Consider the following 27743-nt stretch of genomic DNA (forward strand, 5'->3'; position numbering starts at 1 on the left):
TCCAGATGTTGCCAGATGCCCCTAGGGGCTTATCGTTACGCCAGTTAAGAACTCCTGCCTTCGATAATGTGTGATAAATGTTGGCTGAAGAAATCTGGCTGAGTGTGCAGTTTTTCTGATTGCATCACGCGCTGTTGACAGCCACAGAGTGACGCAGGTGATGTCCCACCCCAGGACATCCTTCCTTACACGACATTGGGCCTCTCAGAGCACGTGCTGCCAGTGCCTTCCGTCCCTGGCTCAAGGCTTGGGCATGGGAGCTTCTAGTCTTTCTCCCAAGGTGGTTATCAGAAACTGGGCTCTTTGTCCTTAGGAAGACACATACTTGAGATAAGCCACCTTAATTACAGAACGAGCATATGTGACATCCTCAACTTTGTAGAGAAGTTTTTGCCCAGAAAACATTTTCCTTGATGACTTTCATTAAGTAAAATCCTTGGCATATCTCTTGGTGGGAAGCCCGGCCTTCGGTAGCAGTGTGCTTTGGACTCAGAATGTTGGCGGGACTCTCACCTTTGACCCCTTTCCCTTTGTCTCCAGAAAGGACCGCAGTGTGAAATACCCCGAAGACCTTCCCATCACCCTTCCTAATCTGCTGAGGTTCATTCTGCATCACTCAGACCCCGCTTCCGCCCCCCAGAACTTAGCTAACCCTCCTACCAAAGAGTGTCTTCAGAGCGAGGCAGTCTTCCAGCAGGGGCACATCTCCCACTTGGAGAGAGAGATCCGGAAGCTGAGGGCAGAAATCAGCACCCTCCAGCGGGCGCAGGTGCAGGTGGAGGCCCAGCTGTCCAGCGCGCGCAGGGACGAGCACCGGCTGCTTCGGCAGAAGCAGACCCTGGAGAAGCAGCACAGCCTACTCCAGCGGCACAGCGAGCAGCTGCAGGCCCTGTACGAGCAGAAAACCCTGGAGCTCCAGGAGGTGGCCCGGAAGCTCCAGGAGCTGGCCGACGCCTCGGAGAACCTCCTCACTGAGAACACGTGGCTCAAGATCCTGGTGGCAACCATGGAGCGGAAGCTGGAGGGCAAGGACGGAGCCACAGCCCTCTCGGCCCCCCGAGAGGCCACCTCTGACCACCCTGAGCCTCCGGGGCCCCCCCGGCTACCAGGCAGCAGCCTCCCGCCTTCCAACAGCAGCTCCACGCTGGCGTCCGAAAGGAGCAATGAGAACAGGACAGACTAACTTTTAAAATACATGAAGAAATCAGAGGTGAAAACTGTACATTGGGAATATATTTATGCAAATTTTATTGAAATTTATTGTAAATAAAGATTTTCTCAGTGGTCTAGAAAATCAGCTTGAATGTCATTCAGCGTTTATTGAACAGGGATGACATCCCTTCCACTTATTGCACAAACTTGGTAGCTTTAAGACCGAAACAGTAGCACAGCCCATTTGAACATCTGTCTGAAAGGTTAGTCTGGATTTTCGTGGCTCAGTGTCAAAGAGTTCCCTCCCCATTCCCCGACTGTTGCTTCTGTGATGACATGCGGGATGAAGGGCTGATTTCCTGACTGACCCATCAGAAGACCAGAACACAACAGCTGGGCCATTCAGAAAGAATTCAGAGAGGTCATAACTTCACTAAGCCATGTGAGCGTGTGGCTCTGGCGTCAGCGCTAAAAAAAAGCAGCCATCGATCAACAGGAACAGTGAGCGCTCTTGTGTGGCTGTTCACTGCCTCTCCAGGCACTCCCACTTGCCTCGCAGAGACCCCCACCAGTGGGTGCTCCCCCCACAGGCGCTGTGCGCTGGGACCCTGACCCGGCAAAGACGTTGCCCCTGGCAACCAGGGTGTAGGCGGGATGAGGGAACCTCCAGGAGCAAGACCTGGGAGCAAGTGAAGGTTCGTCTTGTCAAAAACAGAACTTCACTGGCGCCGGTTAAAACCTCAGGGCAAGTTTGACAGTTAAGAGATCACGTTCAGGGTCAGCCTGGGGCAGGGGCTGCGGGGGGCGGTCCTGGGTTCCCCAGGTGAAGGCAGCCTGGGTGCATGCTGCTGGCTGCAGAAAGTCGAGGTAGAAAGCCTGGAAGTTCTGAGATGCGAGTGGAATGGATCAGACATCCCTGCACCTTCCATGTTGGGTCTCAAGGGTCCTTTATCAGAAAACCAGCCTTCTCCCTGATCGTCCCTGGGGCACCTTTGAAAGTGCTGGCCCCCTCTGGCCCACGGGCCCTCTGAGGGTCTCTGGCTAGATTCTTAGGTTCAGCCACCCCCGTTTTAGGGGCCAGGGACATCTCTCCTGTGCCAAAGCCCAGCTGCCTTACTGGGGCTCCTCAGTAGTCCCCTGGGGCAGCTCAGACTGCTACCAGCTACCCTTCTCCCAACTCCCAAGCTAATTCTTCATGTTTGACCCCCAATTTAAGGGTATGCTGCTAAGATGAAGTGTTCCCTCAGCTCCCTCCTTGGGGTTCCAGAAAGATGATTAGTTCAACATGCTTGTTAGAGACTTGGGGGAACCCAGAGGAGCCACGGTCGGTCTGACCGGTGCTCCGTGATAACCCCACGCTGGCCTCTGGTTTATGACCCAGGGTGCCGACACAGGCCGCGCTTTCATCACAGTAGTGGAGAGTGTGCTTCTGGTGGTGGGACTAAGGAACTCTGCGAGTTCACTGACACGTACACAAGATGCAGGGGTGCGGTGCTGGCCTGGCTGAGAGCCACCATGAAGACCCTGTCCTTAACCTGAAACTCCCTGCCCCTGCCATGCGCCCTCCCCAGGGATCCGCTAAGGGTGGGCTGTCGGGACGCCGTCCGGGTGCCTCTCCTGGGTGCTCGTTCCCTCGGAGCTCTTCGAGCAGGGTCAGGAAGGAGACTGTCCTAGGTAGACCCGCTGGGAAAAGTGAAGTCTAATGCCCAGCAGGTGGGTGCTGCTCAGAGAAAAAGGAATGTGTGAAAAGGAGGAGGGGGGACCCTCCAAGCCCCCTCCCCCGCCCCTCCAGTGCAGAAAGTATTAAATACAACAACAAACGAAAAACATGATTTCCTCTTTCCTGGGCCAGCTGGGTTTCTGATAAAGGTAGCAGCCACAGGCACTGGTGTTTCTAGCAAAGCCTATGCCAAGTGATGCTGGCTGGGGGCGGAGAGCAGACAGCAGTAGGGGGGAGTGCTCTGCGTGCTCTAGAAACTGCTCTGCTACCAGGCCACCTGGCAGCCCTCGGGACGCGGGCCCTGGCCCGTCCTTCACCGGCTTTCAAGCAGTGGCGGTGGCTTCCTTGCAATAACTCACTCTTAACAGGAACTGGTTATTTAGGACCAAAAGAGAGGGGGGCGTGGTTCTTGCATCCATTGCTAACCAAGCAGAAATCTTCCAAGCACCCCAGCTGGTCGGCCACGAGACTTAACACGGACATGTCACGTCCTCTGCCCCCCCACCCCCGCCCCCCCACGTATATATTAGAGGCCCCTGCCAAGTGCAGTGTGGGCCTTCCATGTCTAAGCCCCCCACCCCCGACCCCACAGCCTTGAGTCAGCTTATCATGACTACAGTCAGTCCCATGTGCTCTACACAGTCTTTTTTTAAAAAATCAGCAAAAAAGGCTTAAGCACATGCTTCCAGGGCCTATTTACAGCTCTGTTTGGGAGTTCGGCGGTACAGTAGTAGCTCCATCAAAAACAGGCTCAGCTAAACATTCAAGTAACAAAAGCGCTACGGGGTCATGAGCCCCGGCAAGGTCAGGCCTGCCCACTGCCTGCAATGGGCAGTCCCACCGGGAGGCCAGGGGGCACCCAGGGCCGCCGCCTCCTGGCTACTGAGGACAGCCAAGACCTCGGGAGTCAGTGCATGCGGTGATGAAGCCCAGCGAGGCCATGCCAGCAGGCGTCACGCCGTCCGCAGCAGCTCATCTGTGGTGTCGCCCCTCCCACGCCTCTCCGCTGGAGGCAGACAGGCCTCAGGGCCTCCGCATCCCAGCTCAGCCGTGGACTTCTGGGCCGCTCGGGGTCAGCTTGGCCTTTCTCTCCACGCACGGTCCCTTGGCGGAGTACTGCACCAGCAGGAAGGGCTCCTTGGTCTCGCCATCGCCCACGATGCTCTCCTCGTCCTCCGACTGGCTGATGCGCTGCAGCCGCAGGTAGCACCAGCAGCCCAGGATCAAGGCCCCCAGGGCAGCGATGGCAATGAGGATGACGATGACCGTGACCACGCCCGTGCTGGGGCTGTGGTCCATAATAGACATGGTCAGCGCCTGGGGAGGCTTCCACGGGAGGAAGCGCGTGCGGCTGTCTGCTCAGCGAGGCTGGAACCCAGGCTGGACACGAGAGCCCTGAAAAACAAAGCAGGGTGAGGTTCCACGGGGGGATCCACGGGGCCCTGACAGCTCCCAAGCTTGGGGGTCCGGGACTGGGGGACCTTGTTAATCAGGTCTTAATTAAGTCTGACCATCCTGCCCTTGTCCTAGCGAAAAACACGCCGGTCGGCTTTCACCGTTCCTAGCTCAGGACGCCATGCGCGTTCTCTTGGCTCCCAACAGCCCACTTCCACCTCTACCCCTGACAACGTCGGTGCACCTGCCACCAAAGAGGAAGTCACCCTCGCCCAGCCAGGGAGCCAGAGATGCAGGAAAGGGGGCCCATGACCCCCAGGCCCACTGCAGCCCCGCTGGAAGCTGGAAGAGGGTCTGTTCGAGGGGATTGTCCTGAAAGCCCAGCCTGCCGAGGTGTTCAGAAACTACCCAGGGACCAAGAGGAGCCAGTGCTCTGTGATGGCCAGACACGCGAGACTCGAAAGCAGGGACGTGACCTCAGCCTCTCGCTCCGACAGGCGACATAGGTAACTCAGCCAAGTCTTCTGGAACACCTGGGAGAGGGTGCAGCCGATGACAGCCTCTGTCCACAAGGGAACTGTGACCAGCCAGGGAAGAGCCCTCAGCAGCCCAGTCCTGGAACACAGATGCACTCGGGGCAGCGTGGGGGAGGGCAGGCGAGAGTGGGGCAGACCGACCCCTTCCCGCACCGAGCTCAGCGTCAGGGGCAGGACCCAGACTGCAAACAGATAGATACATCAACACCTGTCACTACAAACGCATTGGTGCCGTGTCAGGAACACAGGGGACTGGGCGCCAGGACGCTATGTTGGGCGGGGCAGGCGATACCTGGGGAGGTGAGGCCGAGGCTGAGCCAGCAGGAAGAGCCGGCCCCTGGGAGGTGCATTCCTGGCAGGGGAATGGCATCTGCGAAGGCTCAGAGGCAGGAAAGGGCCTGCTGGCCAATGCAGGAGCTGGAGCACCAGAAGCGTGCGCTAGACCACCACCACTTCACGACCGCCCATCTTAGACAAGCCTCTGCACCTCACTGGGTCTCAGATTCCTCCTCTGTGGATGCGGCTGGTGAGTGGCCACGGAGAGCCGGCAGTGGGCAGCTCGGCAGACTGAAAAAACCCAGACTCTAGGTGACTGAGGCAACCAGGCTCCCCTGGGTCCCAAGACCCTGCGCTTTCTAACTTGTCCTCCTCACCACCCAGGAAACAAATAACAGTAACAAGCATCCAAGTGTTTGAGGGTGGGGTAAACCCGGTGCCGCCCTCAGCACTCCGTAAGAGCTGGCTGTTGAATTCACTTCTCTGGGAAGACGGACATCAACCCAGGGAGAGAGCGGTGGAAGGGAAGGCTTTCCGCCCATACAGGATGGAAGCTGGCATCTTTGAGCAATAACAACCTTAATTAGAAGTGATTCTTAACCCAAACCAAGGAGACTCCCTGCCCACCCAAGGCCAGGCTTGACTGAAGGTCAAAAGACAGCTAAGTCGACATCCCTGGACTCTGTCCAGGGACCAGCCAACCTCCCCACCCCAGCCCTGAGTACAGCCCTGCCACCTGTGCCCACATCTGCAGAGACGTCCTGGGCAGGAGGGGGCGGGATATCCCTAAAGTCTGCCCCCTTCTTACCACCTGCAGGGTCAGGCTGCTGTTGTCCTTCTCCAGGGGCTCCCTGGCCCACCCCTGTGGGTCCACTGGAGCCAGGGCCCCTGTCACCCAGAGGAAAAGCCTCCAGTCCTACAGGGCCCGAGAGGCCGCATCCCCATCCCCTGCTTCTCCCCGGCCACAATGACCTCCAGGCCTTTAGCTGGACAGGTCTCTCTGCCCCAATGCTCTGCTCCCCCAACCCTTGTTCGGCTGGGGCCACTATGCCCTCCTCCCAGGGGACATCTGGCAATGTCTGGAAACATTATTTTTCTTGTCACAGCTGGCAGTTGGGGGAGGGGGGTTCTAGTGGTATGGAGCGGACAGAGACCAAGGATGTACTACGCATCCTATGGTGCAGGGGACAGCCCCCACTAACAGGGATCCAGCCCCAAATATCAACAGTGCAGAGGGTGACAAACCTGGGCCCAGGAGGGCGTCCTTGTCCTGTGCCCACACCTGCTCCCCACCACCAACCAAGAAACTTGCTTCAGTGTATAACCCTGGCTTCCCTGGCAGCCATCTGGCTGGCCCGGCCTCCCCCATCGGGCTGTGCACTCCTGGAGGGGCCCTGCACTCTGCTAGGCTGCCAAGTGCACAGGCTATCCTGGCCTCTTCCGTCCCACCACCCCCTCTGCCTGTCCCCTCAGGCCTCCGGAAAGGACAGGTACTCCCCCACACCCCCGAAAACCTGCCAGTTGTGCCCAGTGAACCTCTCTTCCTGCTACGGACAACACCTGCCTTGTCCCTCCCCCTGGCCCTCTTGTGTCCAGTGCCTGCTAGGGTGCTTACCCGTCTACCAGGCCCCCGGACAGGAAGGCAACGCAGTATCAATTCAGAAGGGGGAAGTATGTGTGTGTTTGGGGGCAGGAAGTAGGAAATCAAACAACAGCGGCAAGACCTGAGGTGGGGGGGAACCCTAGGGGCCAAACCTGCCACAGAACCTAGGAGGCACCTACCAGTCCAGGGGGAAGCCATATGGTCCTAGGACTGACGGGGAAACTGAGGCAGAGGCTGCCCCAGCTCAAAGGGACATTTTGAGGGGACTGATGACCTCAAAACCCTGTTTGCTGCCCTCCCCCTAGGTCAGAAGGACACTCATCCCCAAGTGCACAGAGCCATGGGCACGCCTGGCCTGTGCTCGTTGGCGCCACCCGCCCCCGCCCCCAAGTGCGCTGTTTGTCCCCGAATGTGCTCAGCAAGTATTTCCCAAGATGATGGTTTAAAAAAATCAGCTCACATCATCCACTGCTCAGAACCCGCCCTGGCCTCAGCAGAGGAGCAGAACTCCCTGCCTCCCCCGGCTTCTTCACGCCCTTCCTGCCCTCCCACCTCAAACCCTCTGAATTTTCTGTTCCTTCTGCCTGGAATGTCATTCCCTGACTGTCCCATGACTGGCTCCTTCCTATCATTCGGGACTTTCTCCGTGGATGCCTCTGGGGGGTGGCAGTGGGGTTCCTTCCCAGACCACCCTGGCTCCAGACGCCCCACCACCCCACACCTGCCGTCGCCTTGCAGTACACCACTGTGGCCACAGTGACCCCAACCCTGTGATCATGCTCGATGAATGACAGCTGAGTGTTTCAAGCCCAGAGACCTAGGGATGAGTTAGAGGAGCCCCAGCCCTCATGGGGATCGTGGCTGGCAGCTCCCACCCCTGAGCCCGCTCTTGAACCCAAAGCCAGTCCCGGGACCCCTCTGCATGGGTCCCAAGACCCATGCTGTCCCAAGAGACTCCAGAAAGCTGGCAGCCTGAGTGTGAGGGCAGGTGGATTCCCAACAGGCCCGAGCCTATGAAGGGGCAGCTGTCTCCACGTGCTAGGAGGCAGGGAGAGGAGGGCGCCTCTGGGAACCTGACCCCAGGGAATGTCTGAAGCATGAGGGTGGCCGGCTGGTTCCCCCTGACCCCCTGTGGCCTGGGCTGGAACCTACTACCCACTTGGTTTGCCTCTCCTGATGTCCCTCAGGCCCTTCTGAGCCATGTTTCTCCTGTCTGTAAGTCAGCTGACCCCCTCACCCTGATCCAGGCAAGCACCCAGGGTGGGACAGGCATGGCCACAGCTCCGGGCTGGGTCGACGCCCAGGATGGCTTGCAAGAAACCGGCACCCGTTGAGAACAATCATCTAAGTCGCTTAACACTCATTCCATACACTCGCTTCATCCTCCCAAGAACCCTGTGGCGAACAATGCTCATTGGTATCGGTCCCACTTTACAGATAAGCAAACTGAGGCACAGAGAGTTTGCATGCATTGCCCGAGAGTGAAAAACCAGAATGCAGCTTGTGACCCCAGAAGTGCAAGCCCAGGAGAGCAAAGGAAGGGGCCTGCAGCTCTGGGCGCTCTGGGGTGGACAACAGAACATATGCCTCCACCCCCAAACTCTGCAGAAGCTCCTGGCTGGCCCCTCAGTTAGGGTGAGGGCTAGCACTGGAGGCCCGAGGCCATCTGGATCCCTAAAACATACAGGACCAATTCTCCACCCTCCCACTCTGTGGACTCTCAGTCCTGCATTCCTGGGCCAAGGGTGGCCTGACCTCGGATCTTACCCGCAGGTCCTGGAGAAGCAAGTTCTATAGCCCAGCCCTGCCAGTCTGCTGAGGCCCCCACCGGGCTCCTCACTCCCCACCCCCTCTGCCCACCAGTGGGTTCAAAAGGACAGTCCCCACCTCAGCCACCAGCCAGCTGAGGGTAGACAGATGCCTTCCACTGGCCTGCCGACCCTCAGAGTTCCCAGCTTAGGTCTTCCCTGGTGTAACACTGGGTTCCAGTTACCTCCTCTTTATGAGACCCCAAAACTGAGCCTTAACCCCAGTCCACAGGTGACATTACCCACTCAGGGCCCGTGGGGCCGCAGCTAGCAGGAGAGCAGATTCAACCACCCCCCACTTCCCCAGCCCACCTCCCGCCCCTACAGTGAACAGTGAGTTGTTCTGGGCTGTCCCAGCAAACTGCTCCTCATGGCCTTGGTGTCTTGGTGTGCAAAATATGTGCTCAGTCCCTCACCTCTCCAGCCAGGCTACAGGGAGGATAAGCAGTGAGAAGAAATGTGGAAATGGAATGGGTGGGGGGGGGAGGCACTGGGTTTGCATGTCATCAGGTGCCACACCTTCCTGGTGCCACAGGGAGGACAGTGAGCCCTTAGCATCACCTCTGCCTCCCACCACCAAGGATCTGCCTCCCAGGAGGGTAGAGAGCACAGTCCAGGCCCATCACCACAAACAACCTCTTCCTCCAGGCCACCTGCCTTGCCACCTTCTCGCTTAATTGGGCATATCACTAGTGTCACTGTGCCCAGCAAGACACCAGCTCACCACTCCCACCCTCCACCTGGAACTACCCTATTTACAGGGTAGCCAACCCCTCCCCGGGGATCAGAGGAGCAGAGTTTGCAGCAGTGCCCCCAGGGGTTAAGCCATGCCCTTGGGCAACAAAGACATTTGCCAGGTGTGCCAACAAGCCAGGCTCTGCCCCTTCAGGGGACCCCAGTTCACACACCAGAAACATCTCCTGCCTGGTTTCTGATTAGGAACACAGTATGGCAGAGGGTGGACAGGCTACTGCGGAGCACAGTCAGGATGCAGATGGGACGTCTTCTCTGTGCCAGGTCCAAGCAGGCGCTGGGACCCAAGGACGCATGGCAAAAAGGATCCTGCCCTCCAAAAACCAGGACCGAGAACAGCACGGATACAGATGGGAAAAAGCATCACGGGGCTGAGGCTGTGGACAGCCATGTATATATAACCAGGGTCCTCTGGGACTCCCATCACCCACCCAATCACACCCCATCCTCCAGAAGAGGAAGCTCGCACCAGAAACCCCGGAGGGTCCCTGAGGGCAGAAGAGGAAGCTGGTGCAGACTGAGCCCAGGGACTGCCCCAAGGTCAGTCTGGGTCTCCTGGGGCCCAGGCCTGCGGCTCATGCCCCCAACCTGTGAATCAGCCACTGGCCATTCTCACAGGGTCATCCCACTTGGCCAAACAACTTTGGTAATAACAGAAGATGCCCAACGAAAGTTGCCAGTGACAGTCTATGTGCCAAACACATAGAAGCTGAGCACGTCACACGGATCCTTTCTCCTTCCACCCTCAAACAACTGTAGGGGTATCATTAAGTCCACTTTGCAGATAAAGAATCTGTGGCTCAGAGAAGTTAAGTCAAATTGCCCAAGGTCACACAGCTCAAAAGTAGCCGCCCAGGGAGTCAAACCCCGGCAGCCTGGATTCCAAATGCCAGATTTCAACCCTGACATAAAAATGTCATATTTTTGATCCCCACCTCCCTACTCCCCTGCTTCAGGCCCAGGAGCCTGGTAAACCCCGGTGCATCCCCCGCCGGGGCAGGCTGAGTGACAAGGGTTCGATGCTGGGGACACAGGGATGACAGGCGCCCCGGCAGCTACCGCGTGCTGAGCGCGGGCGACGTGCAGGCGCGGTGCCAGGCGAGCTCCACGCACCCTCTCATTTAACCCTGCCAGGCGACGCCCTCTCCCCCACTCTACCAAGGAGCTGAGCGAGGCTAGAGAGAGGAAGGGGCTCAGCCCCCTGGGCGACGGCTGGAGGGGGAGCGACAGCTGGAGAAGCAACTCCGGCCGGCCCGACCGGGGCGGGGAGGGGGGGCGGGAGGACGGGAGACCACAATACCCAATCATGCCCACGCCGCGCAGTCACCGCCGACGAAACTCGGCACCAAACGCAGCGGCCCGTCCTCAGTTCCCCACCTGCGAAATGGGCTCCAAACGTCGCCAGGACCCGCGCTCCTACCCCTGACCCCCGGAGTCCGCCGGACCACCCTGGGGGATGCTAAGACGCCCGCCTCCTCCGCTAATTTTAAATACCCCGAGGCGTCCCGAGGACCCGTTCCAGCGGCCGGCCTGGGCAGCGGAACTGCGGGCCGCGGTGGCGGGCTGGTCCGGGGGAGGGGGTGCGGGAGACACCCGCTCCCAGCAAAGCGGCCACCGCCCCCCGTCGCCTCCTTTGTCCCGATCTCGCCGCAGCGCAGCGGACAAAGAACCCCCGCCCGCGGGCGCGGCCCCCCGGAACAGACCCTCCTCCCGAAGCCGCGCCCCCGCCCGGGCTGCCCCTCCCCCGCCGCAGAGACACCCCCCCACCCCCTACCACGGCCCACGGGCGAGCCTCCCCGCCCGCGCCCCCAGCCCACCGGGGGCCGCTCTTTCCCCTCCCCCGAGCCCCCGCCCGGCCCGACCACCCAGCCCGCCGGGCTCTGCTCACCATTGCGCCGCCCGCAGCCCGGCCCGATCGCCCCGCAGCAGCCCCGCGGACCCGGCTCCGCCCGCCAGCCAGCCCGGTCCGGCCGCCGTGCACCGTCGGGACGCAGGAGCCCCGCTCTGCGGCGGGCGGGGCATCTCCGGTTCCGCCCCGGCCGGAGGCGTGGCCCGCTCGGAGCGGCCAATGGAGGCCCGCGCTGGGGCGGCGGGGCGGGGCGGGGTCACGTGCGCGCGGGGCCGGGGCGGCCCCGGCGGGGCGGGAGCTGCGTGCAGCTGGCGGCCTTGGGGGCGGGGGGCGGACGCGGCCTGGGCGCGCGCGGATTGGGCGCCGGTGGGTGCGGGGCGCGGGCGGCAGCCCGCCCTCCCCCTCCCGGAGGTTGCCGTGATTCCCGCTCACTCACAGAGAGGGAAACTGAGGCGCGCCGCAGGTAGGAGTGTTGTCTGCAAACGGGGAGCTGCGGAACCCTGGGCGGGGGCAGGGAGAGACGGGACCTTGGAGTTGAATGTCCTAGTTTGGGAACGGAGCAGGTCATTGATTCGTTCGTTCATGCATTCGTTCCACACTCGTGCGTCTGTTCACTCCACTCTGCGGAACACCCACCAGGTGCCGGAACAGCTATGAGCAGGACCAACAAGGACCCTCCCGGCACTCCTTCAGGTGCTGGCTGGGGCTGCGGGCAATTTGCAGCCCCTTGGCCGCTTATAATCATGGCTCTTTAACCTAGTAAGTCCGTGATTAGGCCCCCGCACTGCCACGCGCTGTACTGTGGCTCAACACATTTTTATCCACTCGACCCATTTTACAGATGAGAAAACCGAGGCTCCAGAATGCTGAAGTACACAGCCTCCTCGTAATGGAGGCAGAATTCCAGGCCAGGCCTTGTAGCCTGGACACATCAAGGTGCCTGTTAGTGCACCAGTCCCCACCTGTCCTCCCAGGAAGGCAGTCCAGAGAGATGATAGCCCCTTTGTGGCCAGCTGGGGCCTTCAGGAGGGGTGAGAGGGGGTCCTTTGAAGGCCTCTGTGCCCAGGTCCTCCACAGCTAGGAAGGTAGGAGGAATACAGGTAGAGCCATGATCCTGGGAGCTGAGTGTTCATCTGCCGTCAGTGTCTTTCCCAGCCTCAAGCAAAACCTCTAGGAGTTGGAGGGCCCAGACCTTGGCCTGGTTGCCGGGTCCTGCTTATTCTCCCCTCTCCAGCATGGCTGGCCTCTTTCCTTTCTCGCTTGCACCAAGTTGCTCCCTTCCCCTAAGCCCAGCTCCAGGCTGGCTATCCTTGAGGCCAGATCAAGCATCTCAGTACAGTGCCTGCTCCTGGCTCTGCCCAGCCCTGCCTTCAAAGGCTCCCCTCCCGTCAGCCGCACCTGGGAGCCCAGAGCAGGGGGAAGCAGGTTCTTCCCACGGAGCCAGTTCCAGAGCTCTCTGCGTTCCCAGCGTTAGGTTGGCAAAGACCTCATTAGTGGTGAGGACGTGGGAGGGCCAGGCTCAGAACCCCAGAGCTGACATAGAGGGGGCTCAGATCTAGCCTCTCCTGCCTGGTAGCTTTGAAAAAGCAGCCAGCCCTTTCTGTCCTTCATTATCATCTGAAGTTGGGGGCGGGAGTAAGGTCACCATCAGGGGGTGGTTGGGAGTCCCATCAAGTGCCTGGTGTAGAGGACCCAATCCTCCCTATTCACTGTTAACATTAGTAACAGGGTCAGACAGGTGTGGAGTGAACTTGGGCTTCTCCATGTAGAATTTGGGCAAGTCACTGCACCTTTCTGAGCCCCAGGCTTCTTGTCCCATGAAACCCACCTGTGGGATGCTGAGGTGTGGGGGGCTGGGAGTAGGCAACCTGCGACCAGCCTCCATCTTGCCCAGGGTGAGTTGTTTCAATAACAACAAGAATGCTAAGTGATGATAATAGCAGACAGCAAGCACCACATAGGCACAAACACATTTTAATCCTATTTTATAGATGGGGAAACTGAGGCACAGAAGCCCCCTGGAGGTCTTGTTGAAATGCAGGTTCTGTCTCGGTAGGTCTGGGCCTGAGGTTCTACATTCCTCACAAGCTCCCGGTGATGCTGGTGCTTTGTGAACCACACTTGGAGCCCCGAGGGGCTATGGTACTCACTAGAGGTCACCCAAAGTGGTGAGCTCTGAGCCTGGTTTTATCCCCATATGGTAGGCTGCAGAGTCCTGCACTCTGCCTGCCTGCCTGGCCCCACCTTTCTTCCCTACAGAGAAGCAGCAGGAAGCAGAGCTCCCCTCCCCAAGCCCATTTCCTCTCTCAGGGCCCCCTGCCACCTCCCTCAGAGGTGACATCTGGCCCTTAAAACCTCCCAGCCCGAACCTCCCAGGGGTCCTCCCTGTTGATGGCATGGAGCCTCTCACAAGTTCAGTAGCCAGGAAGATAATTAAGGGCGAGGGATGAGTTCACCCTGGCTCCCTGGGGCTTGCTGGGACCCAGCTGGGCCTGCCCCATGCCAGCCCAGCCCTGTGCCTGCTTCCCCTGGGGGGCTGGAGGGACTGGAGCAAAGGAGGGGCTTGCTGGGGAGGGCTTCCCTGCCTAGCCACAGCTCTCAGCCTGGGCCAGCCTCTGCTCCCCTGCACTTTATCTCAATAAGGATTCCAGGCCTCAAAACAAAATGAAAACTGCTTGGCCAGAGGGGAGTCTCCCAGAGGCTGAGAGTCGACCCACGGGTGAGTCCTGGAGGGTGAGGTTAGGGTGGGTGCCAGAGAAGGCCGCACCTAGCTCTGAATCACACAGCGATTCTCCTTAAAGGGGAGAAAGCTTCATTTACTGTTCTGCAGCATTGACATCCCTCCAGGCGCTGGCTCAGCCCCTGCCAGCCAAGGGGGAGCGGGCCTTGGGCTCCGAATCTTGCTCTGTCTACACTCTGGATCTAGAATTTCACAACCTGTTGTTTTTCTGCCTGTTTATGTTTACAGTCACCTTCTACTTGTGGCACAGGTATCGCTTTTCCATTTATGGTGGTGACATAGCCATTCCTTTTTAAAATGAATCATTTGGGGGGGGAGTGAGTTACCTCGAAGCCGCGTATGATGGGAGTAGAGGGTGTATGGGGACATGGAAGCACTGGGGCCCGTGGCAGACAGTTGGATGAGGTGGAGAGCCTCTTGGAGCTGTATTGCTCACAGCTCAGGCACCCTACCATCCCCAGACTGCAGAGCCCCAGCTGGGAGACTGAGATAGCCCCCGACTCCTGTTTCCACAAGAAAACTCTCTTTGGTTGGTCATGGGTTGCGTAGGGCCTGGGTCACCTCTATTCTTCGCTCCTGGGGTCTGTGGTGTCACTATGATGAGGACCAGCCCAAGGGAGGGGGATCAGCTCACCCCTATACCCCTCCCTGGGCTGCCTGATGTTTCCATCTGTGGAATTCACCCTGCCCCCCCATACACTTGACTGCTGGAACCCGTTAATCACTCATTCACTGAATCATCCATCCACCCAGTCATTGTTGGGCACCTACTATGTGCGGAGCCCTGTGCTGGCAGCTGGGGAGACAGCATGAGCTGGACAGGTACAAGTTAGGTCATGAACTTAAGGTACATAGAATTACGGGTACACTGTAATACAAATCACAGTGTATTCTCTTTGGTCTATGCATGACCTGCTCTTTAAAAAAAAAAAAAGTTCATAATTAAAAGAACTATAATCATGTAATAGATACCCCGTAGCCCATCGATCAAAAGCTACGACCCTCACAATGGCCAACATCTAATCCCGAGGTACCCCCATCCCACCCCTGCCTCGAATCCTGTCTTCATCACTCCCCGCTTTCCTGTGGGGGCAGTTTTCTCATACGAACCCCCTAAAAGTATTCAGGCACATCTTGGAGATAGGGTCCGTTTTGTTCCACACGGGTGCAGTAAAGCAAATAACCCAATAAAGCGAGTCGGATAAATTTTTTTTTGTTTCCCAGTGCATGTCAGAGTTATGTCTGCACGATACTGAAGTCTATGAAGTGTGCAGTAACATTGTGTCTATAAAACAGTGCGCATGCCTTCATTAAAAGGAAATATTGCTAAAAAAAAACCAAAAAACAAAAAACGCTAGCCATCATCTGAGCCTTCAGTGAATTGTAATCCTTTCGCTGGTGGAGGGTCTTGCCTCGATGTTGACTGTGGCTGACTCATCTGGGCGGAGGCTGCCCAAGGCAGGTTCTTTTTTTTTTTTTTTTTTTTAATTTTATTTATTTATTTGACAGAGAGAAATCACAAGTGGGCAGAGAGGCAGGCAGAGAGAGAGAGGAGGAAGCAGGCCCCCTGCTGAGCAGAGAGCCCAATGCGGGACTCGATCCCAGGACCCCGAGATCATGACCTGAGCCGAAGGCAGCGGCTTAACCCACTGAGCCACCCAGGCGCCCCCAAGGCAGGTTCTTAAAACAGCAAGGACGTCTGCCACATGGACGGATTTTTCTTTTTATGAACAACTTCTCCGTTGCCTGTGATGCTCCTTGATCCCATTTCCGTCAGCCTAGAGCTTCCTTCCAAACGGGGGTCACTCCTCCAAACCCCGCTGCTGCTTCATCGCCTACGTTTATGTCCTATTCTCAGTCGTTTGTTGTCCTTTCAACAGTTCGCTCGGCACCTCCCCCGGAAGTAGTTTCCATCTCCGGGAACCACTTCCTTTGCTCGTCCTCGTGCAACTCTTCATCCCTCCAGGTCGGATCAGGAGGTTACCAGGAGGTTATTCAAATAGAATAATAAGGAAAAACAATGAGAAGTTTTTAAAAAATAATGAAAAAGTTTGAAAGACTGCGAGAAAGACCACCATGGGACACAGAGACTCCGCGCGAGCAGATGCTGTTGGGAAAATGGCGCCCGCAGGCTTGCTTGGCCACGCGATTGCCTCAGACCTCCTTCGGTTCGCGAGAAACGCAGAGTCCGTGAAGCAGGGGAAGCAAAGCGCAGACAAGTTACCCCTGTGTTTTTAATTTTAGTTTCTCCCCCCTAACTTCATCAGAAGGGGATCTTCCATTTGCTGGGGCTGCTGGGACAAATGGCCACCAACTGGACAGAAGTGTCTTCTCTTCCAGCCCTGGAGGCCAGAGGTCCGCTTTCAAGGGGTCGGCAGAGCCGTGTTCCTTCCAAAGACTCCGGGGAAGGATCTGTTCCCTGCCTCTCCCGGCTGCGGGTGGCTCGCAGCCATGCTTGGCAGTCCTTGGCTTGTGGATGCATCACTCCGGTCTCTGCCACTGCTGTCACGTGAGTTCTCCTCGTGCCCCCCCCCCCCAGCATTATTGAGGAATAGTTGACAAATATAACTATATATATTTGTAGTGTACAGTGTAATGATGTGATACGCATTGTGCAGTGATTACCCAGTTCAAGATAAAGAATCCATCCCCTCACGTGCTTCCCTGTGTGTGTGTGTGTCCTTGTGTATGATAAGAATGCCTAAGGTCTCCCCTCGGCGATTTGCACCTATACAGTACTGAGTTAGAAACTGTCGTCATCATGGTATGCATGAGATCCTCAGGATTTCTTGACCTTCTAACTGAAAGATGGTACCCTTTGACCTACGTCTCCCCATCTGCCCCTCCCCCCAGCTTCTGCCAACCACCTTTCTGTTCTCTGTTTCTATGCAACTCACTCTTTCGTCTTAATTCCTCATATCAGTGATACTGCGCAGTGTTTGTCTTTTTCTCTCTGGTTTCTTCCACTTAGCATAATGCCCTCTGACTTCATCCATGTTGCAGATGGCTGGATTTCCTTCTTTTGTACGGCTGAATAATATTCCAGCGTGTGTGTGTGTGTGTGTGTGTGTGTACCACATTGTCTTTATCCATGCATCCCCTGAAGGACCTTTAGGTTGTCTCCATGTCTCGGCTATTATAAGTAATCCTGCAATGACACAGAGATGCAGTCATTTCATTTTCTTCAGATCTATACCCAGAAGTGGGATTGCGGGATCCTATGGTAGTTCTTTTTCTTATATTTTAAGGAAGCTTCTCACTGTTTTCCATACTGGCTGCACCAATCTACATTCCTACCAATGGTGCACCCAAAGGGTCTTTTCTCTACATCCTTACTGACCCTTGTTATCTCTTATCTTTGATGACAGCTGTCCTGACAGATGGGAGGTGGTATCACATTGTGGTTTTGATTTCCATTTCCCTGATGATGAGTGATGTTGGGCACCTTTTCATCTCCCTGTTGGCCACTTATGTATCTTCTTTGGAAAAATGTCTGTTCAGATCCTTAGCCTTTTTCTTAATTGGATTGTTTGGGTGTTTTTTGCTCTTGGATTGTATGAGTCCTTTAAATATTTAGGATTCCCTACTATAGATTCTCTTTTCATTTTACTGATTGTTTTCTTTGCTCTGTGTAAGCCCTTGGGTTTGATGTGGCCCCCCTTGTTTATTTTAGCTTATGTTGCCTGCGCTTTTGGTATCTCATACAAGAAATCATTGCCAAGACTCATGTCAAGGAGATTTTCTGCCATATTTTCTTCTACAAGTTCTGTGGTTTTAGATCTTGTATTTAAATTTTTTATCCATTTTGAGTTGATTTTTTTTTTTTTTGAGTGGTATCAGACAGGGGTCTGTTGTCGTTCTTTGGCATGCAGATATCCAGTTTTCCGAATACCGTTTATTTATTTATTTAAGATCGATCGATTGATTGATTTTAGAGAGAGAAAGAGAGAGAGAGATAGCACAAGTGAGGAGGGGCAAGGGGAGAGAAGCAGGCTCCCAGCTGAACCCGGAGCCCACCAATGGAGGGCTCGTGATATGGGGCTTTATCCTAGGACACTGAGATAATGACCTGAGCTGAAATCAAGTCGGATGCTCAACCATCTGACACGCCCAGTCAACCCCCAATACCATTTATTAAAGAGACTTTTTTTCACCACTGGGTATTCTTGTCAACCTTGTCAAAAAAACTAGTCAACCATATATGGGTTAGTTCCATTCTAACCCAATAAGACTTCATCTAAACTTAATTACATCTGCAAAGACTCTACTTCCAAATAACATCAGATTTATAGGTTCCAAGAATTAGGACTTTAGTATATTTGGAGGGGAGGGACACGAGTCCATCCATGACAAGGGCATCCAGACAACCAAAAAAAAAAAAAGTATCGTGTTGTATGAACCTTCTGGGGCTTAATTTCTTCATGTAGTAGTACATAACTAAGATCGACCCATACCAGTTCACTTGTTTTAACTGTCCCGTCTTATTCCCCCAGATCAGTGTACTGCTGCTCTCCTGTGGACGGCCTTTTGGGTGGTGTTCAGGCGCCTGCTACTTGAAAGTGCTGTTTGGATGTTCTTTTGAATGGCTCTGGCTACATGCACAAGGGAGTTCCTCTGGGGTGTTTACCTAGAAACAGAATCACCAGGACTGAGAATACGTGAACGTTCAACTTTAGGAAACAATAGCAAATAGCTTGTTAAAGTCATCATACTGTTTACACTCCCACCAGCAAGGCATAGGATCCATGTTCTCTCTGGCACTTGGTATTATTAGTTTCAAAAATGTTTGCCAGTTGAGTATACAACTGTTTCCAGTTGAGACCTTGATCTGCATTTCTGTGATCACTCATGATGCTGAACGTCTTTCTCAACCTAAGGTCTAAAACAGATTCACCTGTACTTTCTCCTAAGGTTCTGAAGCATCATTCTAGACATTGGTGTTCATAATCTATCATCTTTCCCAACATTAAGTTCTAAAAGATATTTATTTGTAATTTCTACAAAAGATCTTTAAGTGGTTTTTGTTTTTGGCCTTTAAGTCTTCAATCCAGAGTCGATTTTGTATATATGGTGTGAGGTAGGGATTGGTTTATAACCTTAGGAGCTTTTGTAGGGTGACAGGTGTATTTGGGGGGTGGTGGGCCAGGATGCTCGACTGGGACTCTTGACTATACTAGAAATTGCTCACTGGGTTTTGAGTTCAAATTCTGCTTCTCTCATGGATTGCCCATGAGATTTTACCTGTCATACCTGTGAGCCTCAGTTTCCTCATCTGTAAAATAGGAGTCCTAGTGGTTAATGCCCTTGGCTGGTTTGGAGATTGCATGAGTTAAAGTATACAGAATGTTCCCCACATTGCTTGGTATGTAGCATAAGAACACTGACTAGCATTTATTGAGCACCCTGCTTTGTGCCAGGTAAGTTGGCAAGGACTTTATTTGTGTTATTAACTCATTGAAGCCCCTGGCAACTCCATTAAATAGATGTCTTCCCCACCCTTTACAGATGAGGAAACTGAGTCTCAGTAGGAGTGAGAAAATCCTCCAAGGACATACAGCTAGCATGGGACAGAGGACTTGAATGCTCCCATCACCATCACACATCAAAGCCATCTCTTTACCTTGCCTCCAGCCCTGGGGAAGGGGAATGGCTCTCTCTCTAGGAGGAAGTTTCTAAAGGTTGAAATGGAGGAGGGGCAGGCAGTGCATTTGACCCTCCCACTCCCCCAATTCCCCTGTGGCCCCTGCCTTTGATCCTGAAGCTGGCAAGAGGCTGGTAGCAACATCTATCCATCCTCTCCCTCAAGGGCAGTTGGAGGCCACAGAGATGAGTCACTGGCCCTAATGTTCCCCACGCCCCCCATCCATTATTCACAGCTGCCCTCCTGGGCCCAGGTGGGGTTGCTTGGGGGTCAGACGGGAATTATTCCCAAGGCCTGGCTCTTAGGGGCTTTTATCTACAGCTGAGCCCAAATGCACACAGCCCTCTTCTCCAGATCTGACGGCTGGGATCTTCCCAGTACACTCCAGCATGCGCTCCAAGCCTGTGGTCTGCCACAGTGGACGAAGGGCTTTGAGCTGCCTTGAGCCCAGTGTTGTCACCTCCCAGTCACCTTTACAGAGCCATAGGTTCGTTATTTGTAAGGTGGGAGTACTAGCTCTTGCTTGCTGAAAGGTGGGCAGATAATCCTCATGGGAGGCCTGAGTAGCCCACAACCAACTTGCTCACTAGAGTTACTGTTATTACATTCCTGCCTCTGGGAGTTTGTGTCGTAGCCCTGCTGAGGGTGTCAAGGTGGTGTGTCTCCTACAGGAGACAGACCCCCAGTGTGCTGTCTGCAAAAAGGGCTTCTAATCAGCCAACACGTCCCCCCGTAGAAGCTGGCTGAAGGTGATGAATCATGGGGTAGCTGTTTACTGAACACCTACTATGTGCCCACAAGCTTCAGTGGTGACCAACAATCATGTCCTCGTGTCCACGCCACTTACAGTTCTGTGCCCCAGGAAACGCAGCGTCCTGCCAGGAGCAGACCTCCTGGGGTTCAGGGTGGGGGTCAGTCTACAGCCAGGCTGGGACACGGACTGGGGCCAGAGGACTCCCAGGTCTTCCCCTGGCTGGGGTGAGGACTCATGCACAACTATGCCTGAAACTGCACAGAGCTCCCATCCCCCACACCTGCCCCTTGGAAGGCCCTCCCTGAGGGCCACTGGGGTCATGCAGACCCATTTTTGTCTTACGGCATGTTTAAGTTTATTGCTGCATCACAAACTACCCCAACCTTCAGCAGATAACATTTTTCCTCACAGCCTCTGTGGGCCCGGACTTCAGGAGCAGCTCCGCTGGTTGGTTCTGGCTCAGAGGCTCTCATGAGGTCGCAGACAAGAGGCCGACTGGGACTGTGGTCCCAGGAAGGGCTGACAGGCTGGACGGCCCGTTTCCACATGGCTCAGTCATCGGGCTTTGGGCAGGAGGCCTCTGTTCTTGAGCGTCCTTACAACATGGCTAAGTGGTTCCAGATGAGGACCAAGAAGGACGCCTCATATGAGCTCGTCACACGCCACACGCCACCCTCCCTCATCCCCACCGTATTCTGTGCGCTGGAGACGCGCCACTGAGGCCAAAGCCCACACTCACAGGAAGGCTCTACTTTTTGAAGGAAGGGATGTCAAGGAATTTGTGGGTCTGTTTAAAAATCCCCAGATGGGCTGACCTTGGGCAAGTCCCTTCTGTGTTAGCCTCAGTCTTCTTATCTGTGGGATGGGGATATTGAGTCCTAGACCCTACTTCGTGGGGCCTTTGGGAAGTTGAAAGAAGAAGATACAAGTGCAGAGCCATGTTGTGAATGACACCCCCATCAGGGGGTGATACGGCTGTGGGTATTTGCATTTTTTTTTTCTTTTTAGGATTTTATTTATTTATTTGACAGAGATCACAAGTAGGCAGAGAGGCAGGGAGAGAGAGAGGGGGAAGCAGGCTCCCCACTGAGCAGAGAGCCCGATGCGGGGCTCGATCCCAGGACTCCAGGATCATGAATTGAGCCGAAGGCAGAGGCTTTAACCCACTGAGCCACCCAGGCGCCCCGGCTGTGGGTATTTAAAGGGATTTTTCTAGGGTCATTGCCTTGTTCTCCTAGCTCAGTGGCTCTCAACCCTAGCTTCACCAGAGGGATCTCACACAGAACTTTAAAAACATACCTCCAGGGAAGCTTGGGTGACTCAGTTGGTTAAGTGTCTGCCTTCAGTTCAGGTCATGATCCCAGGGTCCTGGGATTGAACCCCGAGTCGGACTCCCTGCTCAGCGGAGAGCCTGCTTCTCCCTCTCCCTCTGCTCCTGCCCCCCAAATCGTGCTTTCTCTTTCTCTCTCTTGCTCTTTCACATGCATGCCTCTGTCTCTCAAATAAATAAAATCATTTTAAAAAACCCTCTAGAACGCCCTACCCTGTTTTCTGATTCAGTAAGTCTGGAATGGGTCCTTTAAGTGTATTTTTTTTAAACTTTCCAAATAATTCTTATTCACAGCCAGGTTTGAAATCAGGGTCCTCACCTGGGAAATGTTAAATGTCCCATCAACAGATAAAATGTCATGAGGAAATTAAAGATGAAGGGGAAGAGGCCCCTATAATTCAGTAGTTCTCAGAGTGTGGTCCTCAGCGTCACTTGGGAACCTGTTAGAAATGTGCATTCTCAGGACCCACCCAGGCCTACTGAATCAGGAGCTCCAGGGATGGAGCCCATCAGACTGCATTTCAGCAGTTCCTCCAGCTGAATCTGATGCACACATGCATGGCTCCCTGGCTCCTTCTCTCCCCTTTGCTCGCTCTGATGAAACAAGTTGCCATGTCGTGAGCTGCCGTATTGGAGGGACCCACACCACATGGAACTGAGGGCCGCCAACATCTACTGAGTGAGTTCCCAAGCAGACTCTTCCCCAGCCAAGCCCATGGATGAGACCACAGCCCCGCCAGACACCCAGGGGGGCAGCCCATGTGACCCTGAGCTGGAGGAAGCCACACCCAGTCACGCAACAACTGTGGGATGGCCTTTGTTGTTTTAAACCACTAAGCTCTGGGGCCATTTGTTATGCAGCAGATACATAACCAATAGGATGGGGTGTGGGCAGGAAGGGAGGAGTGGGAGGAGAGAAGGAACTGCTGGAGTAGTCCGGAATCTTCATTAGAAAGAGATTTGAGAAGTATGGAAACCCAGTTCGATGTGTAGAGCTTGTTTGGATCCTGATTTGAACATATTAACTTGAACAGCATACTAATTGGTCTTTCTTTATTTTTGCGTGTGTGGATATTCTGGGAAATGTGAACGCTGCAGGGATCCTGGAGTTATTTAGGCTACGATTTGTTTGGTGTGATGATACCATAATGGTACTGTGGTTCTATTTTGAAAAAAAGGCTGTGTCTTTTAGAGAAACATATTGAACTATCGACAGTTGAAATGATATGCCGTTGGGGATACGCTTTAAAATAATCAGGTGGGGGCGTGTGGGTGCTTCAGTCAGCTAAGCATCTGACTCTTGATTTCTCCTGAGGGTCGTGAGGTCGAGCCCTGCCTCGGGTTCCTCATGGAGTGGGGCATCTGCTTGAGATTCTTTCTCCCTCTGCACCCCCCATTCATGCTCTCTCTGTCTCCAAAATAAATAAATGAACTCTTTAAAAACAAATAAATAAAATAATCAGGTGGAGGGGGGGTTTATGTTAAAATGATTGGCTGTGAGTTGATGGTTGTATGGAGGGTAAGGATGGTGTGTGGAGGCTCCCTTTATTATCATCCGTGGCTTTGTATGCATTTGAAGTTTCCCATAATAAGTTTTTTTTTAAATGCTGTGAGCCCAATGTGCCCATTTTACAGGTGGACAAACCCCAGAAGCAAGCAGGAGGGTTGGAGTATGAGTAGAGGTACGTAGGGCTGGACCGGGGCCCCACTTGTGTTTTGTTCATCCTAGGGAAGGGGATTGTGCGTGAACTCTGGGGCCTGCTTCCGTGCCTAAGCCTGGATGTGGGCAGGGATCTCCCCTGCCATCTGAGTCACAGATCTCCAGCAATCCATCCATCTGAGAGCAGCTGGTGGCTATTATGTCCTTACCTCTAAGAGGCATATATTTTTTAAGATTTGATTTTATTTTATTTTGAGAGCGATCGAGTTCAGGGGGAGGGGCAGAGGAAAAGAAAGAGAGAGAATCTTTAAGCAGACTCACAATGAGTGCGGAACCTCATGTGGGGCTCGATCTCACAACCCTGAGATCATGACTTGAGCTGAAATCAATGCCAGGCACCTGCCACCTGAGCCATCCAGGCACCCCTAGAGGCATCTTTGAAGTGTATAAATGTTAGTGTTGTTTTGTCTTAATATATGAAGACAAGAGGTATATTTTATTATATTTTATTTTATTTATTTTTATTTTTTTTAAGATTTTATTTATTTATTTGACAGGCAGAGATGACAAGTAGGCAGAGAGGCAAGCAGAGAGAGAGGAGGAAGCAAGCTCTCCACGGAGAGAGAGCCCGATGTGGGGCTCGATCCCAGGACCCTGGGATCATGACCCGAGCCGAAGGCAGAGGCTTTAACCCACTGAGCCACCCAGGCGCCCTTATATTTTATTTTAGATCTTTTTTTTTTTTTTTTTTAAAGAAGATACTTGTTCATGGTAAAATCAAAGGGACAAGCCAGGCTCCCTTCTGTTCTCCAGTCACTCCCCAAACACAACTATTTAACTCATTTATTCAACAGGTGTTTGTTGAACACCTCCTATGTGTCAGATGCCATGCTGGGCTGTGATGCCCACGAGAAATAGGATACAAGCCTCAAATGAGAGCCGCACATGAAATTTGAGATTTTCAAGGAGCTACATTGGAGAAACGTAGAAAGAAACCAGTGAAATTCATTTTAATAATGTATTTTCTGTAGCTTCATATATCCAAACTCAGGATATGGAACCAATCTAAAAATTATTAATGAGATTCCTTACATGGCTTTTTCATACTGAAGTAGTCTGTTCAGGCCGCTGTAGCAAAATCCCACAGGCTAGGGGCTCAGACAACAGAAATGTCCATTCTCATGGCTCTGGATATGGGAAGTCTGAGCTTGAGGTGCTGTTGAAAACCGGGGTGGGTCTCTTGCTACTTCCTAATCTCTCCCTAGAAGGACACCTGGCAGAGTCACGCCCATCTTAACTGCCTCAGTTTACCTTAACCATCTCTTTAAAGACCTTGTCTCCGATTACAGGCTTATTCTGAGGAACTGAGCGTGAGGTCTGAGGGCTTCATCCTGGGAACTAAGTCTTCAAAACCCAGTGTGTATTTGACTCGCATCACGTCTCCATTCCGACCAGCTGGTCACCCCATCTTTCTGTCTTTTTTTTTTTTTTTTTTTTTTTTAAGGATTTACTTACTGGGATGCCTGGGTGGTTTAGTTGGTTAAGCATCTGCCTTTGACTCAGGTCATGATCCCAGGGTCCTGGGATTGAGTCTCACACAGGACTCCCTGCTCTGTGGGAAGCCTGCTTCTCCCTCTCCCTCTGCCTGCCACTCCCCTGCTAGTGCTCTCTCTCTCTCTTTTTCTCTTTCTGACCCCCCCCCAATAAAAGGATTCACTTACTTATTTGAGAAAGGGAGAGAGAGAGAGAGAGAGAGAGAGCGAGCACGAGCCTGGGGGAGGGGCAGAGGAAGGGAGAGAATCTCGAGCAGACTTCCCACAGAGACAGACCCTGATGCGGGGCTCAGTCCCATGACCCCAAGATCCTGACCCAAAGCCAAACCAGGAGTCAGAAGTGCAACTGACTAAGCCGCCTATCTGCCCCTTGGTCTTTTTTTTTTTCTTTTTTTTTTGAGACATAATTGACATAGAACATTTCTTTTAAGATTTTATTTTTACATTGTCTCCACACCCAGCATGGGCTTGAACCCACAACCCTGAGATCAAGAGTTGTGGCCTCTCCTGACTGAGCCAGCCAGGTGCCCCAACATATAACATACTAATTTCAGGTATACAGCATAATACTTTGATATTTGCATGTGTTGCAAAATGATCACCGCCGTAAGATTCCTTAACATCAGTCACCACACACATTTATGGATTTGCTTTTCTTGTGATGAGAGCTTTTAAGATCTCTTCTCTTAGTAACTTTCAAATAGACGATACAGTATTATCAACTGTAGTCACCGTGCCGTGCATGACATCCCCAGGACTTCCTGATCTTATAACTGTAAATTTGTACCTGCGGACCACCTTCACCCATCTCACCCCCTGCCCTCCCCAGCTTCTGGTGACCCCCAATCTGTTCTTTTTCTCTATGCTTCAACGTGTTTAGATTCCACATGTAAGTGAGATCATACAGCATTTATCTTTCTTGGTCTGGCTTATTTCACTTAGCATAATGCCCTCAAAGTTCCATCCCTGTGGTTGCAAATGGCCGATTTCTCTCTTTGCTTTATGGCTGAATAGCATTCCTGGGCACAAGTATACACTGTATCTTCATCCATTGATAGTCACTTCGGTTGTTTCCATGTCTTGGCTGTTGGAAACAACGCTGCAGTGAATCCATATCTTTCCAAGATCCTGATTTCATTTCCTTTGGATCTACACCCAGAAGTGGGATTGCTGGCTCATATGGTAGTTCTATTTTAACTTTTTTGAGAAACCTCCGTACTGTTTCCCACAGTATCTGAACCAATTTACATTCCCACCAGCAGTGCAAGGGGGCTCCTTTTTCTCCACATCCTTGCCAGCGCACGTGTCCTGTCTCTTTTGTCATAGCCATTCTGCAGGTGTGAGGTCATCCCTCATCATGGTTTTGATTTCCATGCCCTTGGTGATCCGTGACATTGAGTGCCTTTTCATGTCCCTTGTACTTGTATGCATACTTGGCATGTACTTTCACGTACTCGGCCATCTGTACGTCTTCTTTGGAAAGATGTCTATTCAGATCCTCTGCCCGTTTTTAAATCACATTTTTTTTTTTTTTTTGCTCTTGAGTTGTATGAATGAGATAGCCCCATTTTTAAGAGTACAGATGGTAATATTCCATACATGCCATTCTTTGCTTTTGTCACTTGAAAATAGATCTCCAAACTTGCTTCCCAACATCTCGCACAGATATGCCTTATTCTTTTTGATTTCTTGATTTTTTAAAAAGATTTTATTTATTTATTTGACAAAGATCACAAGTAGGGAGAGAGGCAGACAGAGAGAGTTGGGGGGAGGCAAGCTCCCCACTGAGCAGAGAGCCCGACGTGGGGCTCGATTCCAGAACCCTGAGATCATGACTTGAGCTGAAGACAGAGGATTAACCCACTGAGCCACCCAGGTGCCTCTGATTTCTTGATTTTTAAAGTTTGATTTGAAACATGTCAAAGCGTGATGTGGCTCAGTTAGAGTCACAGAACCCGGCATTTGTGGGGTGCTGACTGCCCCAAGGGTGGGTCACCTCCTCCCATTGACCCCACAACCCCGCAAGGTGGGTGCTTTTCCCAAAAAACAATGCAGGTTCGTGAACTGCTCTTATAAACAGGTGAAAAATAAAAACCACTAACTTTCAGGGAAATGTCAAGTCCTAGATCTTAGAACTCCCAGATGGTAGGGTCTGTAAGACCTCCCCTGTTGAGGTTAACAGAACAATAAAATACTAATGAACAGTATTATCATATTTCAGTAATACAGAGTAATGTTATAATATAGTAATAAATGAGCAATAATATCCTATCATCAGGAGAGACTGAGAAGTTACCCCACAGGGACTGAGACCAGGAGCAACAGAGCCAGAGCTGGTTCTGGGGCTCAACTGTGGACACGGTACCCGAGCCCAAGGGTCCAGGCAGAACTCTGCCTTTCTCAGATCTCACTCCAGGAAGGAAGAAGCTTCCAGAAGGGGAAGTGGTGCCAGGAATCAACCTGGAACTGGCCTACCGGCCCTCACGTGTGAGATGAGAGTGGGGTAGAGGGCACATTCCTGCACCACAGCCTACCTTTCAAGCCCCAGAACCTTCTGGGCCCTGGCAGCTGCTCCTTCCTGTTTGGGGGGATCCTGAGCCAGCAGGGTCTGTCGGGACATCCTCAGGGCCTCTGCCAGTGCCGGGGCCCCAGGCAGTGTGCCTGCCTTGTCAGAGGAAGGCGCTGAGAGGAGGACCACAGTGCCTGCCTCCTAGGTACGGTGAGGGTGCAGCTTAGCTGGGTAGCTGATGTCTTGTGAGCCTTGTGAGCCCTAACGGGCCCCGTGTGCCTCAGGGAGGGCCTTTGCCCAGAACCACACTGCCCCCGTGGAACGGGCTCTTCGGGGAATGCTGTTCTGGGCTCTACGCCATGCAGGCTCTGGGTTCAGGCCTGATGGTGACTCGCCCCAACTCTGATGCCCCCACCTTTCTGTGCCCCAGCTTCCCCATCTGTAGGTAGCATGGGCTTGGTCCA

The 27743-nt window shown here is 53.5% G+C and overlaps 3 protein-coding genes across 7 annotated transcripts in view; 2 read left to right on the top strand and 1 right to left on the bottom strand.

Annotated features, from left to right (window-relative positions):
* TXNDC11 (thioredoxin domain containing 11) overlaps window positions 1–1297 on the top strand; it is a 60838-nt gene extending 59541 nt beyond the window's left edge. For all 3 annotated transcript variants that reach the window (XM_059155480.1, XM_059155481.1, XM_059155482.1), the window contains one exon: window positions 541–1297. In XM_059155480.1, coding sequence (XP_059011463.1) covers window positions 541–1183 — 643 coding nt within the window. In that variant the 3' untranslated portion in view covers window positions 1184–1297. The remainder of the gene's footprint in view (window positions 1–540) is intronic.
* Window positions 1225–11264, bottom strand: SNN (stannin). Of its 3 annotated transcripts, none has more exons than XM_059155483.1 (2): window positions 11132–11264; window positions 1225–4267 (listed from the first exon to the last, which is right to left on the bottom strand). In XM_059155483.1, exon 2 carries the CDS (start codon window positions 4178–4180, stop codon window positions 3917–3919), a length of 264 nt encoding a protein of 87 aa, XP_059011466.1. In that variant the 5' UTR covers window positions 4181–4267; window positions 11132–11264; the 3' UTR covers window positions 1225–3916. The 3 variants fall into 3 exon arrangements, with proteins under 3 accessions (XP_059011466.1, XP_059011467.1, XP_059011468.1); XM_059155484.1 differs by lacking the exon at window positions 11132–11264 and adding an exon at window positions 10621–10875; XM_059155485.1 differs by lacking the exon at window positions 11132–11264 and adding an exon at window positions 6695–6718.
* Window positions 11265–16193: 4929 nt separating this feature from the next.
* Window positions 16194–27743, top strand: part of LITAF (lipopolysaccharide induced TNF factor) — a 97631-nt gene continuing 86081 nt past the window's right edge. Inside the window, exon 1 of the mRNA XM_059154451.1 lies at window positions 16194–16341. Coding sequence (XP_059010434.1) covers window positions 16284–16341 — 58 coding nt within the window. The 5' untranslated portion in view covers window positions 16194–16283. The remainder of the gene's footprint in view (window positions 16342–27743) is intronic.

This window comes from Mustela lutreola, chromosome 17, assembly GCF_030435805.1.
Source record: "Mustela lutreola isolate mMusLut2 chromosome 17, mMusLut2.pri, whole genome shotgun sequence".
NCBI lineage: Eukaryota > Metazoa > Chordata > Mammalia > Carnivora > Mustelidae > Mustela > Mustela lutreola.